General features: G+C 41.9%; 1 protein-coding gene across 3 annotated transcripts in view; it reads right to left on the bottom strand.

The window, feature by feature from the left end:
- The window catches only part of LOC147031757 (catenin delta-2-like), a 189,196-nt gene that overhangs the window by 108,199 nt on the left and 64,707 nt on the right, over positions 1-16,290 (bottom strand). The window contains exons 1-2 of one of the 3 annotated variants that reach the window (XM_085867157.1): positions 15,406-15,427; positions 4,946-5,047 (exon numbers count right to left, since the gene is read on the bottom strand). In XM_085867157.1, the coding sequence (XP_085723283.1) occupies positions 4,946-5,044 (99 nt within the window). In that variant the 5' untranslated portion in view covers positions 5,045-5,047; positions 15,406-15,427. Of the gene's footprint in view, positions 1-4,945; positions 5,048-15,147; positions 15,356-15,405; positions 15,428-16,290 lie in introns of those variants that run through there. The other 2 variants (XM_085867135.1, XM_085867143.1) reach the window with 2 other exon arrangements.

Genomic DNA, 16,290 nt, shown 5'->3' with positions numbered 1-16,290 from the left:
GGTCTTTTTGGACCCCAGGCATACATTTTGATGTGTTATTTCTATATAAGTTTAACAATGTAGTCCATGTTTTTTTTAGTTTATTTACCTATTGGTAAATATGATCTTTTTTTCAGCTATGGTTAATATGAAACTTCAGCTGCACTCAAGTGCCAGGAATAAATATTGTTGTGGTTCTGCAAATCCGGCACTCCTCCGAGGCAATGGCACCAAATACATAGCAATTCTCAGACTGTTATCTCATTAATATTCATTTAGTTAGCCCTTTCCATATGTCAAGTGGGTAAATGGCACAAGATGCATTGCGTCTGGCTTTTAGATCTGCCTTCAATCCTGTATACTTTCATTTCTTTCACTTATTTTACTTCAAAAACAAATCCACGCATGTATACATATCAGGCCAGTAGCGTTATCTGCAGTGTCATGAAAGCACAGCAGCATCCACAGCTCATTTGCATATGCGTGCCAAGTTCCTGTTCAAACAGCGTGCCACAAACCAACTGACGCCTCACCTCAGATCCTCACCACACCCAACACGATGCTACAACGCTCACCATGATGCCTCCTAAAGTTCCCCACAACAACCTATGCCCGACATCTTCACCACAAACACCACAACCATGACCAACCACTTCAGTCTCCTCACTACAATCGTTCAACCACTACTAATGCTTCAACGCCTTCAACACAAATGCCACAGCGCTTCTTCTACCTCACAACAACCACTACAAACTGCCCCAAACACAGTTAGCTCCCTGGACACTCACCGCAGTCTCTGTGGGTGCCGGAGGAATGAAGGAAGTTGCGAGCCAAAGTGTCTCGGTGTGTAACTTGAAGCACCTATGTATGCTCGTGTTCATTAAACAACGTCCGGGTAGCTTTGGCGTGCCGCTAAATAACCATGCTCGAATGGAGTTCAGTGCATGTTCAGGGTCGGAGAGCACTCACGAAAACCTTCGGCCAATGTCAATTGTGGAGCTCTGTCGCATGACCCAGCCGAAAAGCAAATGAAGTCACGTTCAACTCCGGAGTCTGGTGTGGCGTGGCATGGCTATGGCATGGGGTGATGGCTATGCCCCAATGGGGGAGCTCGGAAATGCCTACCATGTCTCCTGATCTGCTTTTTGGCCCCTCTCTCGCCCAGACTCTATAAAAGAGAGCAAATCAGTCAGTCGCTCTCTTTTGTCTAGTCTAGGGGTGGGGAACCTTTTTCCTGTCGAGGGTCATTTCGATTTTTAGAACATCCTTCGAGGGCCATGCAAAATTATTGAACACATATATCGGACTCACCTAATGCGATGATTGGAACTGTTTCTCTTTGGCGAGGCGTTTGGTGTCAGGTGGTAGTGATGATGATGATGCTACTCGCAGCTGGTTTTGCAGGTTTGGATCAGTCAGTCTTGAGCGGAACAGAGTCTTTGCAAGAGTCAGTTTTGAAAAGAACTGCTCACAGCTGTAGGTCGTCCCAAACAGTGACAGGTACTTGGTAATGTCCACCATGAAGCCCAAATCACACAGCCACTTGCTATCACTGAGTTCCATGACAGGTTTCCCCTTCATCTCCATGAACTGTTTCACTTCTTCTCTCAGTGAGTAAAACCGTGTGAGCATATTTCCAGGACTCAGCCACCGCACCTCACAGTAGTAAACCAGATCTCCGTACTCTGACTCTAGTTCACTCAGTAGCTCCTTGAACTGGCGACTGTTCAGCCCTCTCTGCTTTTGATGACGTTTATGGTGGAAACGACAGTTGTCATCACATTTTTTGAGCTTCAGGGACTGTGCACACAGATTCTCTTGGTGTATGATACAGTGGCATACAACTAACTCACTTGGATCGAGACTGAGATGACTCATTTCTTTTTTGACCAATGCAGTCAATCCCTTTTGCGCGCCGACCAGGGCTGGGGCTCCATCCGTGGCCACGCCACTTAACTTGTCAAACTGCAGTTTGAATTTGTTCATAGCCAAAACAACTTGCTCAAACAAATCCTCACCTTTGGTGGTGCCATGCATGGCTTGCAAAGACAGCAACTCCTCGCTCTTATCAAACTCAGCTGTAATCCCCCGCACAAAAATGGCTAGTTGGGCGGTGTTTGTTATGTCCGTTGTCTAATCGCAGGCCAGAGAGAAAAACTGGAAATCTCTTGCGGTGTCCGTCAGTGTTTTCTCAATATCTTGTGCCATTTCAGTAATCCGATCTGAGACAGTTCTTCGAGACAAACTGACACTTTGGAACAATTTTACTTTGTCCGGTGCGAGCAGCTCCGCAGCGGCAACAAGGCACTCCTTCACAAATTCTCCTTCTGAATGCGGCATCAGCTTCTTAGCGATTAGCTCACTCACCACAAAACTAGCATGAGCAGTGTTGTCTCGGTCAGATTGTGGTCTTATGAAGACTGCTTGTTGAGCACCAAAACTCCGCCGAAGAGCGTTAACTTTATCCAAGTGCATTTGTGCTTTCAACTCGTCCAGTTTAGCATGTTTCGAGCTGTAATGACGCTTGAGGTCAGACTTTTTCATCACCGAGAGCGCTTCCCGACAAACTAGGCATACTGGCTTGTCTTTTACTTCCACAAAGAAATAATCGTTTGCCCATTTCTCTTGGAAAGTGCGACATTCCGCATCTACCTTTCTTTTCTTGTTAGTCGCCATGTTTGCATATACTGAATGAAATGATGCCATGAGATTACGTGATCACACATTACGTTACGCACGTTCTGCATTCACCGACCCTGACCGTGAAACAGACAAATGACAGCTGTCCATTTTTAGCTGTCTGTTTAATTATTTTTTTTAGGAAAAAATAATCGGTCTGGAGTTTTTTTGTGTTGTATTTCTGAGGTTGCTTTTGTTTATTTTTATGAATTGCCTCGCGGGCCGGACCAAACGGTCTCGCGAGCCGTATACGGCCCGGAGGCCAGAGGTTCCCCTCCCCTGGTCTAGCCTCTCTCCTTTGGCCGGCCTCCAAGCTGAATCTCTTTCCCGAGCCAAGGGAAACTGAACTGAAGGGCAGCACAACCAAGCGAGGTGAGCAGACCAGAGTGAGCAGGTACCAAGACATGCCGGAGTCATCCCCAAGTCATCAGCACTCGGCTTTGACAGCCTTCCATTATCATTAACAGAACATTGACAGACTTCCTCACATGAACCCATTAAGATTTTTCCCACGCATCTTTTTTCAATCTGTGCCTCATTCACTTCAAGAGCGTTACCGATTTGCACCTTTCACACCTTCCTCTTGCATCATACTGCACCACATTTTTGCACCTCCCACTCATGCACTGTGAGGCTCACCATGAGGGGAAATGCTCGGGTCCCTCTTGAACGACCGGTCCTGAGGCCGCCGGACACCGACCGATTGGCCGTGTCAATCGGTGTTCATGGTTGCAGAGCATCCTGACGGTGCATGGAGTTATCTGTGCCCGGTGGCCTCAGGACCGGTTGTTCAAGAGTGACCCAAGCATTTCCCCTCATGGTGAGCCTCGAACCCCAAGTCCACAACAACATATATGATGTTTTGAGATCGCACCTTGCTGCACAGGGTTAAAGCAAATCCTTTCTGGGGTCCAAAAAGACCACAATTGTTTTTGTTCAAATTTTTGCATACATGATTACTTCACATGGTGTTTGTATCGAGCAAGTCCTCAGTTGTTTTTTTTATGTTAATGTTTGTTTACTTTATCACTAAAACATCATCCAATGAAAATAATTGTTTCCTCATCGATGTGAAACTTCAGCTGATTGAATGAAATGGAGTGCTTCTGAGTTGGGATCATAAAAGTCCCCAGTTGGTTGGTTAATCATATATATATATATATATATATATATATATATATATACATATATATATATATATATATATATATATATATATACATATACATATACGTATATATATATATTTATTTCTTATGTTTGCTGCCTTTATCAATAAAACACCAATGTTTAATCATCGATGTGAAACTTCAGCTGATTGAACGAATTTTAGTGGTTTTTAAGTCGAGGTTCGAAAAGACCCCAGTTGGTAAGATTAGGTGGTGAAATATGTTGGTAAGACTTGGGTTAAATAGGGAACCAAACAGAGGATAGGAGAGTAAAGAAAGAAAGAAAAAAAGGAAAAGACGACAATAGGGATTACACAAAAAGGATGAAAGCATATCCAGTGGCATTTGAAAGCATTTAAAGAAAAGAGAATAGCACCAAACAAGTGGAATCCAAAGAGCAAAAGCTAATTGTGAAGCAACAACACCACCATGGGAAAATAAAAAAATAAATGGTCACCATGAACAGCTTGTTGTAAAAATTCCAATTGAGAAGTATGCGGTGAACAAAAACTCACTTCAAATTAATGGCCGAACTAAACAATTATATACGATCCAAAATGTTTCCGCAAGTAAAAAGTACAAGCCCATGATTTTCATCTTTCTTCTACGAAATCCTCTTAGTAAAGATGCCAAGTTCGCTATCGTTCAATCCTCGGTTACTGGTCACAGAAATTTGAAGAAATAAGTACATTTCAATCAAATTAGAACAAAAATAAAAGGTTTGAAAAAAAAATCAAATAGATTGGGTTCGGTAACAATGTTCTTGAACTGAAAAAGATAAATCACGGAAAAAGCATGGAAAAAGAAAGCAAGTTTCAAGTCATGAGATTTATGAACGTAATATGTGAGTATAAAGTCATAAAGTTATATTACACATCTTAAGTCATGCCACACACAAGAAGCATCGACAAGGTTGGCCTTTTGTACATTATGGTTCCTTTTGGATGTGTTTGAGCATTTATACATGGGTGAACGAATGTTTATCCCTTGGAGAAGTAAGATAAATATGTCATGAAGGAAGCAGTGAAAAGGTTAAAATATTTCTGTGTTTTTTCCAGTTTAGGGAGAGGAATGTCGACAAGATATCAGATACATTATATTATCAAACCCAGCCTCACCTGTTCTTTGACAGTGGCCAAGATTGCCTCTGTGTGATTAGCCAAAGAGCGTTCACCCAATCCTTGCTCCACATTCTCTCGATCCTCCACCAACGGCATGGTCTGCACAGTCAGAGGGAGATGCAACGATGATCAAAAAAAATGAACATCTACGTCTTTAAAACGAAGCCCTCGACACGGCATCTTCAACGGAGATTTAGCTGTTATTTATTCCCATTCCATTGCCCTCCTTTAACCTCAACTGCCTTTCAGATTATGCTGAGATGCACATTTGAGATGTACATTTTCTTTTGTAAACCCTGCATTACATATCAACTTTGTATACTCCGGAAACCTCTTTCTCATGGTCTCCAAATTTGTGACACAAGGATGTGGTTTATTAATGAGCCTACAATTAGCAACTTAACACAGCTAAATGGCACATTCAGATTCAACACCACATGACATTCACAGCAGTAACGGCAGCACAACAAAAGTTTATCTCACCTCTCTCGCGATTACTCAACTGGTTTTCAACGTCATCCAAAGAGCTCTGATAGGCCATTGTTTTGTACAGTTTTTTTTTTTAAACCAACAAACAAAGCTTTGGAAAGTTTTTCTAATTCCTACACAAGATGCTTCACAAATTTGGTAGCCATGGAAACCCCATTATTCTTCATGGATCAGCACCAAAAACCACCCAAGACTCCCCTGACATGACATCATTGCTTTGGAGCTTTCGGGTTTCTGCAGTCCACAAGATTTCATCATGAAGATTGAATTTTCATGTGCACTCATAATAATTACAATGCAGGAATGAGCTTCACGGCAGCTTCTTATAAGATTATGAAGCATATGTTAGTGTAATATGAAGAGACCTCAATGTAACAATTAAAATCTGAGTTCTTCTGATATAATTTCCCATTTATCACCCACAATTGAAGAAGACTCAAGGGTCCACTGATTAAGCAAGTAGATAATAGGACGATATTGGGACCATACTCTGTGCAGAGCGTTGGTGCTGCTTAAATAGATTATAGAAAGACAACCAACCAACCGTTTACATCCAAAATAAGTCTTCCAAAAAGGTATTTCGGTATTACTCACCTGGAATATACTACTACGACTACGACTACTACTTCAATGGCCCCGATTACTTGCAACTTCTTGCGGGGACGGCCAGGTAGGGTTTTTAGCCAAAGCTTTTCACCAACTTGCTGGGCAGGCCTGACGTTCGACTGAAGAAGACAGGAATATGTTATTCAACCAGAATGTTGGTGATGACTTGCCTACTATTCGCAAAAGATAGTGTGTGATCTTAGACAGGACGCCCGTTCAACACCCATTTGAGGGATGGCACACACATTGATGACTCATCTTGCAGGCAAACTACTAGGGTGATAGTTTATAGCTGGTTCAAGATTTTAACACAGGCCCCACCCTATCCTCTCAAACCAGGGATCTGTGTAGTATTGCTTTCGGCAGGTACTGTACTATGGCCAAATAAATCTCGAATCAAAATAGTTTTGGCTCACATGATTATGGATCGTTCATCACACACCTCTGGCAATTACGAAATGCAAGGACTTTGTAAACAATGCCATAGAGTATGCCTTGGAATTTATGCCAGTGCTCTGGTGTTGCACCTAACACTTCTTGATGTTGTAGAATTGTGCCTCGAGCATAACCTGTGCTCCTTTGTTATGAAAAATGTGCTGGAAGTGTTGCTTTCAGGTGATAGATTCGTGTTTTTTCACATTCTCAGCATCCTTTCTTGAATGTCTCCTGTGAACATCTTCAACCCAAAAAGGTTATCAAACTCCCCTCTGAACAAGTTATGGTGATTATCCCAACTCCATTTTCTTGACTTCTTCCTTTCTGTAGAACATGCTTGATGGACCTTCTCAGCTCTCTCTGATCTTTGCTCTTCAGTACATCTACTTTTCATAGTTAGGCTCTTGTACAGTTTAGCTTCCTGGACTCAAGGGATGTCATCCCTTATAACGAGATAATCTCCACCATTTTTCACACATTACAGTTGTCATCAATGTTTTTTCCCCCTCGTTAGAGCCTTTCACATCATGGCAGAGACCATATGGCCATGCATTCCACGACAAGCAACGTTAATCTCTAATCCCTTGTTAATGACATCATATGTGCAAACTGGGAATGGTTAACTTGTATAAGAGAATAAATAACTTTTTTTACCATTACATGCAACTTCAAGTGCAAATAAATAAATAAATAAATAAATGATTAAATTAAATACTTATTTGTTTCATTGTATGCGAAGCAATAAAAAAAAAATGGCAAACATGTATAGTTCATAGAATTTCATAAAGATAATAAACATTTGATTTTATCATTCATGTCATGTAATCTGAAATAGAATTTTGTTTAAACTTGGTAAATGCTTCGTACTTGAAAGATAATTAGGATTTTTTATATTCTGCATCGATGTCAATTTGCATACATTTCAATATTCTTAATTTTCCATCCTGCCCAGGATTAATCCTTATGATTAGAACACAGGATATGTGATGTGAAATCAAACTTTCTGTAATACATATATATATATATATATTTATAACATTACAGCAACATATACTAAAATACGCAATCTGTTGTCCGTATGACCATGATACATGTGGTCATTCATTATTCAATCTCAACCAAACTTGATAGGAGGACCAAGGGTCACATGATGCAGGTTGTAGCAACTTCATTTGCCCCCCTCCCCAAAGGGGATTTCCACCTTGGGTGAAATCCGTGTTAAGGTGTAGAGATAGCTTATCTTGGCATTTTTCCAAGGTCGCTTCTTAGAACAAACGTAACAATAGCATAATATTAATACAAACAATATTAATACTTATAATATCCCTCCTCTGCAAGGGGTTCTTCCTCCTTGGAAAAACGCCATGTTAGCATGTATAAACTAGAACGGGCACTCGGTAGAGCGCATACCTTCGCCGCCGCAACTTTTTTCCGGGCACATTTGAAAAACGTCATTTTAAAACGTCCATGACGTCACAACTGTCAGTCTGATTGACGTCAAATTTGGTGTGTAACCTCCTTGAAAGCAGTCCAACAAAATGGAATGATAAACACTGAAAAATTAAAAAGTTGAAAAATGACGTCATCTTTTGACGCACTTCCGGGGACGTCACGTCCAATCGGGGACTACCATTCTGAAAGCTCGTAGTTCACTGAACGTTTTAACGTTGGTTTCATGTCAATAGCTCTATTAGATCTGAAGCTATGCCTACAAGTATATTTGACCTTGAGTGTGACCTTGACCTTGACTACAGAGTTAATTGGCAAAACCTGTACATCAATAAACAGATATTTTGGTACTGATCCTAATGCCTGGATTTGGGAGACTTTGCTTTACAAATTATATAGATATTTGAATGTAAAATATCAGGACATTTTAGCCACAATTGAAAAACGTCATGTTCAAACGTCAATGACGTCATAACGGTCAGTCCGTTCGAAGTCAAATTTGGTGTGTGACGTCCTTAAGGTAAGTCCTACAAAACGGTATGATCAAAACTGATGAGATCGAAAATTGAAAATTTACGTCATCTTGTGACGTCATTTAGATGCACTTCCGATGACGTTACGTCAAATCCGACACTACATATCTGAAAAGTATCTCATCATGGAACAATATGGCGGTGGTTGCATGTCGATAGTTGTATTATGAAGGAGGTTATGCTCAAAAGAGTGTTTTTGACCTTTGACCCGATCGCTCCCAAAATCTAATCAAATCATCCTTGGATACTCACGAATCATCCCACCAAATTTCATGCAATTCGGTTTCATACTTTCTGAGTTATGCGAATAACAAACAAACACACATATTCACAAATAAATAAATACACAGCGACCAAAACATAACCTTTCGCCGAATGCGAAGGTAATAACTTCTCATGGCATTTTGTGCGGCACCCCCGCCAGAAGTAAAAAAAATCTTTTAAACCACAAACACATACAGTATGATTACCTTTTTAAACAGTCGCTACTGTTATTTAAAACTAAACGGAAAAGGGAGGAAACCTGAGGTTCTTGATGCACTATATGCTTATCGCATACCCCACAGACCAACGGACCCGAACCTAGATCTACTGTAATCTATATACCCGAGAGAGGGTAATAACATGACACTTCCTGCCACTCTCATAGGGGGTGGGTGTATTTTCTGTTTTTTAATGATTCTTTGTCCATTATCACTATCAATAGCAGCAGTCGACATAAAAAACAGGTAAAGAATAAAGCGAGCAATATCATATACCTGGTGTTGGCTGAATGGTTAGGTTGGTTAGGTTGGTGAGCTTGCGATCCGAGGATCCTGAGTTCAAATCCCATTTGGCTGTTGAATTAAAACCAGGTGGGGTTGACTCTGCCTGTCATGCTTCTGAGGTTGGCAAAATGAGTGCCAGCTTGCTGGTATCCTGTGTTAGAGTGGTGACCTGTCTAGGATTGTGGCCAATAGCCACAGAGACTGCTTAGGCAACACCAATGCTCTGCACAGAGAATGGTTCCAATGGATGGATGGAAACAATGTTGTCAACAAAGACACTTTGAAGACAATTAAATTGAATTTATTTTCTTGAAAATATAGAACCTGTCATGTCAAAGTATACTCTTATGGGTTGTATTCTCCATAATTGTGAGTTCTAGAGGATGGAAGTGAGTCATGCCAGGACCGAATGTATCCACCTTCTTTTCAGGATAACGTTTTGAGGACCAAATTGTGACATTTTCCTCGACCGAACTTCAGACACCCTCTAATTTTTTGGGAACCCATCCAGCTCCAGACTAAATGACCCTGTCCAGCTCCAAACTAGATGGCCCTATTCTCAAATTTCCTTTTCCACCCCCACCCCCAATGCTTCATTGTGTGGAATATGCTTTGTAATACAGGATGGTCTCCTTCTCCCCAAAGCTCTTGGTTTACATCTCTTCTGTTCAACTGGAGCTTAGTTTATGTTGTTTTTGAGGCAGACAGCAACTTTTCAGATTTTCGCTTTGGTGCAGAGTTGTGTCCTCGTGAGGTTTAAAACATCTTCCTCTTTACCACTGAAGGTGCAGTCTATATTCTCTGCGGCACACATTCTGACTTCTTGGTGTGGTCACACAGGCTTAGGACTTAGCCTTGAAAGGGTCTGTGTCACTTTCTTAACAATTTTGTAATGGTTCACCGTCATTGTTGGAAATTTTGCAGTTATAGCCAGTCCTTATAGTTCCTGCGTCGGAGTGGCGACCCATCCAGGACTGTACTCCTTAGCCAAATGAAACTGCCCTGGTAGCTCAATGTGTGTTATGGTGTGAAAGGAACGGTTATATGTTGGCTACAGGTGCGTCCATGAGCCAGATCACTTTATAATTTAAATAATCAGAGGGAAATGGCATTACTGCATCATGGATGTGTGTTTATTGAATGCTTCCTTTGCATAACAGCAAAGGAAACAAACAAAAAAGCAACTAACATGAGTTGCAAGCATATAAATAAACAAGTGCAGCATACAATAGTATTTCCAAGTCTTAAGTTTCTCAAAAGTGAAACGAATTTTGGCAGCAGCTCAAGATAGGTTAAAGTTGTGTTGGCCGGCCCAACCCTATCAGAGAAGCTTCATGAAATTGGTGCTCACCTACTCATGTCGAGTCACTAATCTACAAAAGAATGAATCACTGCCCAAACCACTTCCTGCCACAGTTGCACCATGGCTGGTGTTTATTGGACGTTTGCACAATAACCCAAATTCCAGTCTGTTGTAAGGGAGTTTAGGGGTGATTGTGAACAACGAAAGGTAAACAGGAAATAAAAACACTTCAAGATCTTGACATGACAGCTATTAATGGGTTACTTTCCCAAAGGAAAAGGAGTTTTGTATGTGGACATGTGGAAATAACATTGTAGGAACGTACCAATGAAAATATATATAAAACAAAATCGAGGCTGGCAGGATGGCCATGAGGTACACAAACTTGCCTCTAAACTGTCTAGCCTGGGTTCCAATCCAGGCCCAGCTTTGAACTGTCATCCCAGTGTTTCACAGCCAGTCATTCATCAATGTACGCACTGTCCTTCGGATGGACGTTAACCTGGCATCCCATCTGCCGGCATTAGCTGGTGGACGTTAAAGATCCCACAGTGTCGTTTATGAAGAGCAGGGAAGCTATACCACCGGCACCTTGAACAAATTCCAAATTCCTGCCCTGACCTTAGTTGAACATTAGGCTTGGCCAGCTGGTTCATGAAAGTTTTGGGCGAAGCTTCAGTTGGCCAATCCCCTAAGAATGCGGGGTTAATTGTGGTCGTTAAAGAAGAAGAAATATATATTTTAATATTTTACTGACTATAGTTTCTTTTAAAAAAATGAAAAAAAGGAAAAGGAAAAAAAAAGCAGATTGGAGAGACACCAACCTTGGTGCTGTAATGGGTTGAAAGAGCATCCTCCTCTCTGAGTCTGGGAAGTTGGTGCATTGACCCCTGGCCATGCCATACCAAAAACTTTAAAAATGGTGTTGCTTTCTTGCTTGACACTCAGGATTTAAAAATGACAGAGCATGGACACAAACAACCATAGGTTGGGAATAATACAAGCGCAGGCTTTGATAGGCCTCATGGCCTCTTACATTGGATTTTCCTTGTCAGAGAAATCATATTATTATTGTAAACCACATGACCCAGCACCCCTCGAGCTGTTAAAAGGAAGCAAACCTTCTACACACTGCAAGTCTGCATCTTCACCAAAGAACCTTGAATATCCTCAATGCTATTGGCACGATGGTCTTTCAGAATTTGTGTATTTTTAAGCAAAGAAACAATAATAAAAATCCGTGTTACAGATCAGGAGAATACAGTTGATGGTTTAAAATGTAATCTGATGCCGGTTCAAAAATTCAAGCAATAACAAGACCATGCGTTAAGGCGCATCGTAATGCAAAATAAAGGAAAGACTCTACGTGACCCGCAATGGTGATCTTCAACATCAATCGTTGCAGATCAATCATCTATACCTATACGATGAATCCGTAGTGCATTGGGAAATGTTCTGATCCTATTCGATTGTCCAGACATTTGAAATGCCACTCTCAGTAAGTTTCAATTATTTTTTTAACCATTAAAGTAAAAATGTAATCAAGTGTTCATTGAGTCATTGTTATTTGACGAGTACATCCCGTGTTGCAGCTTCTTTGGTATACAAATCTACAGTAACATATGGTTCACGACTCTCTTCAATGCAAGCATGCATGTTGTATCGGTGGCCATTTCCAGCGTCCCTTGGGGTTCAGGCACTGTTACATTAAAACAATGGGAAAGGCAGCCGGACCTGTCTGTGCTCTGTTGATGGAGTTGAGTGCAGTGGAGGGCGGCTCTGCCGAAAGCATGGTCTGATAAGGCACTGCAGGGTTCACAGAGCAGGACAATGGGATTGCCCTCAGGGTGCACCTGTAGTTAGGGCTAACCAGGCATTAACTCAAATTCTCATGGATAGGTATCTCCATGAGAAAATGAATGGGGTCAAAAGGCTAGGAAATTGTGGCAGAGGTATGTGAGAGAAAGGGTGGAAAGAAAAAAAAAAAGAAGAGAAAGAAATTTCTTCAATCAGCAGTAAACAAAGACACGATTGGGGCAGCTCAGGGTTGGGCAATCTACAAGATAAGCCCTTTCGGGTGCGTATGCTGTCCTTGAAAGAGATGCTAGTTTTTGATCTTTTTTTAAAGCATAAATCACTTACTTTGGTTGAGAAGCCAACATTTTATACATTCATTTGGTGGTGACAGCACCAATGGATTTGTGGTTCAATACATAGCAGAACATTTGAAACAACTTTTTTCTGATTTTCAATAAGACTTTTTTTTTTTTCCCAATGGACAAAGTTATTGGAGAGAAAGGAGAAAAGAAAGAGAATGAAGGCAAAAATAAGCAAGTTCTTCCAAATATCTACCATGGAGGAAAACCCCTCTTAATATGGCAGTTGTTTTTACAGATGCAGTGGAGTAATGGTTAGAGCGCCGCTCCTCGTCTGAGAAGTCAGCGGTTCGAGTCATCCCAAAGATTTCAAAATGGTACGTGCTGTTTCCTTGCTTGATGCTCAGCATTTAGAAAGGATAGAGCACGGATAAACAACCACAAGTTGGCAACCATTGCACAGGCTTGATGGGCCTCCTGCATTGAAGTTCCTTGTAAGGGAACTCCAATTTATTTTCCAACCAAACAGCTAGTCCAAGCTCAAACAGGACCCCAGTCATTCATGCCCCTTCACCAAAATCTAATTCCAGCAGATCAGGCACCATATATTGGAATGGTGAAAACACATCTAGTCCCGAAGCTTCGTCTGCAAGCAAAGGTCACGAGTCTGCTAATGTCATGCTATCATACGGAGCTTTGTTAATAAACGATGGTCCTATCACGATCCCATATTCCAACATTTAACGAGAGAGCACGCAATCATGCAGCAGACAAGGGGATGACAAGGCAGGCCGACGGTCCAGCTGCCACTGCCAAGCCGTTTGAAGATGAAAGCATGCTTAAAATGGAAATGGCAAAAGACGATGTGAAACTGGTTCTTTGGAATTGCTCTTTTAAAAAAAAAAAAAAGAGAGCAAATTGAATGGGGGAAAAAAAAAAATTAAAAAAAACTTCAGAAAACAATCATTTATAAAAAGGCATTTCACTGCCAATTCTCACTTAATGACGAGGGCACCTCTTCGTACTTCAACCACATTATGAACTTGAAGTTGCAGACTCCTTGTGATTAGAATGAATCTAAATGAAGTTGATAAAATCCATCGATCGAGGCAAGAGTACGCTGAAATAAAATTGCAAATCTGTCATTGCCAACAAAAAGCCACTAAAGGAATGTGATGAAGGAAGGGCAGAAAGAGAAGTGGAGCAGACTTGGGAGAGAAGAAACTTGGAAAGTGGCCAAGGTGCTGACGAATCGCAGGACACGACCACGCCACCACCGAGTCAAGACAAGGTGAAGTTGGTGCAGAGACTGTACTTGTGTTGACTAACGGAATCCGGTCACAAATGGGCAGAGACTTGTGGAACAACTCCAAAATAAAGGTGGAGGAGGAAAAGAATGTCTCCAATGCACAGATTTACCCTCCCCTGCACACACACACACACACACACACACACACACACACACACACACACACACACACACACACACACACACACACACACACACACACACACACACACACACACACACACTGGGCACAAAGCCATGCTACGAACTATAATATTAAACTCATTGAAAATAAAAATGAGGGGCAAACTCACCGTTTCCTACAGTGACCTCGGCTTGTAAAGTCATTAACCCTGGACAAAGGAGTCATACCTTTTACTCTGAGTAAAAGCTCGAAAAGCCTCTCACTTCCATACAACATGCTAGTTTAGTTAGCGAACGGCTCGGTGGTTCAGTGGGCAAAGACTTATTGCAATGCCCTCACTGCTGTGGGTTCTGTGCCATGGCTGCTCAGTCAGACTTCAAGCAGAGCCAGCTGATTGGTTAAAATAGGAGCCAAACCGAAAAGTGTATTCGCCACCTGGCCCAACTAACGGGTCATTGGAGTGTGATGATGATATTACTACGATCGAAGATAATCTACCACTTCAGTCACCATGTACTGGTATATCAGCACCAATTGTAAGTTGTCATTGATGAGATGACAGCATGAAACACCTGGCCAAATTAACCTGTCGCTGCCCTCATGGTGCCAATAGACAGCAGACAAAGGTCTCCCTAACAAGGCACTACAGACAGTACAGACCATCAGCTGCATCAGCACAAGTATACTATGACGTCACACGTCACACAACGCACGTTTTGAGTGATACAAGGAAACAATTAGCTTCAACATCGGATAAAATAGAATTAATCGACCTTCAAACATCACCGTTGGTATCAAGGGGATGATGGATGATATGTGCCATCTTGGAAGTTGCTTTTGTACAACATGTCTAATAATGTTGAGTAAGAGCTTCAGCACCTTCACAAGAGCTGCATTTACCAAAAACAACCACACACACACACACACACACACACACACAAACACACACACACACACACACACACACACACACACACACACACACACACACACACACACACACACACCTTCATAAAAGAGCTACAGTACAATAGCACAGTTGCAGCACCTCCAAGGTTTGACACACACGTACATTCACAATCCCTTACCTCCAGCATCAGTCTCGAAACAAGAGCGACCAGACGAAGCAGCTTGAATGAGGAGCGAGGGGCGGAGGAAGGGTTGGGGGGTTTATAGAGTTCGAATGAACGGGTGAGAGGAGTGGATGTGAATTAATTGAGTGGGTGGGTGGGGTGGTGGTGGTGGTGGTGGTGGTGGTGGTGGTGGTAACAAGGCAAATCGAGTCGGGAACCAGAGTAAACCCTATAGACAAAGTTAGCACGCCGGAACGAGGGACTAATACAAACCTTGGAATAGCCGGAGTTATTTAACAGGGGTGAGGAGTGAAAAGGGAAAGGGGAGGGGAGGGTGATGTAATGGGCGGGAGTAAGACATTCCGAGGGATGGGGAGGGTTCACTGCAGGAAAAAGAGAATGAGGAGGGGTTCAGGGGCGTGGACTGAGCAAAGAGCACTGAGTGAAGGGTGGGGCACAAAGCGGCCCAGACAATGGGATTGGAGAACGTGGGGAATGCGGCTGAAGAGGGTGAAAAGTGTTCAAATCACACTTATTATTCTGATCCTCCACTCTAGTTTACTTCATTGCTCCTTTTACATGTAAAATATTTCGGGTTTGGGATTTTATCTGATACAGTGCTTACAGAAAGTCTACACCCCGCCCCCCCCCTTTTCAAAATGTTCACCTTTTGTTGCCTTACAGCCTGGAATTTAATTGAATTAAAATCAGGCTTTTTCCAAACCTTTATGTACACATCCTAACCCACAACTTCCAAGTGAAAAAGAAATTCTACAAATTTCAGAAAATTAATTAAAAATACAAAACTAGAATATCTTGCTTGGAGAAGTGTCCACCTCCCCGAGTTAATACTTGGTGGAAGCATCTTTGACAGCAATTACAGCTGTGAGTCTGTTGGGATAGGTCGTCGTCATGCTGAAAGGTGAACTTGCATCCCAATTTCAACTTTCTTGAGTAGGGCAGCAGGTTTTCCTCTCGGATTTTTCTGTATTTTGCTCCATTTATTTCCCTTCTACCCTAACAAGTGCCTCAGTCCCTACTGATGAGAAACATCCCCATGACATGATGCTGCCACCACCATGCTTTACAGTAATGAAGGTGTTCTTTGGGTGATGTGCTGTGTTGGGTTTGTGCCAAATGTAACGTTTTGCATCAAGG

This window comes from Eptatretus burgeri, chromosome 2 (genome assembly GCF_056783735.1).
Source record: "Eptatretus burgeri isolate ZD-2024b chromosome 2, Ebu_testis_v1, whole genome shotgun sequence".
Lineage (NCBI taxonomy): Eukaryota > Metazoa > Chordata > Myxini > Myxiniformes > Myxinidae > Eptatretus > Eptatretus burgeri.
Note: the sequence above shows the minus strand (reverse complement) of the source record. Positions and strands in the feature narration are given on the sequence as shown.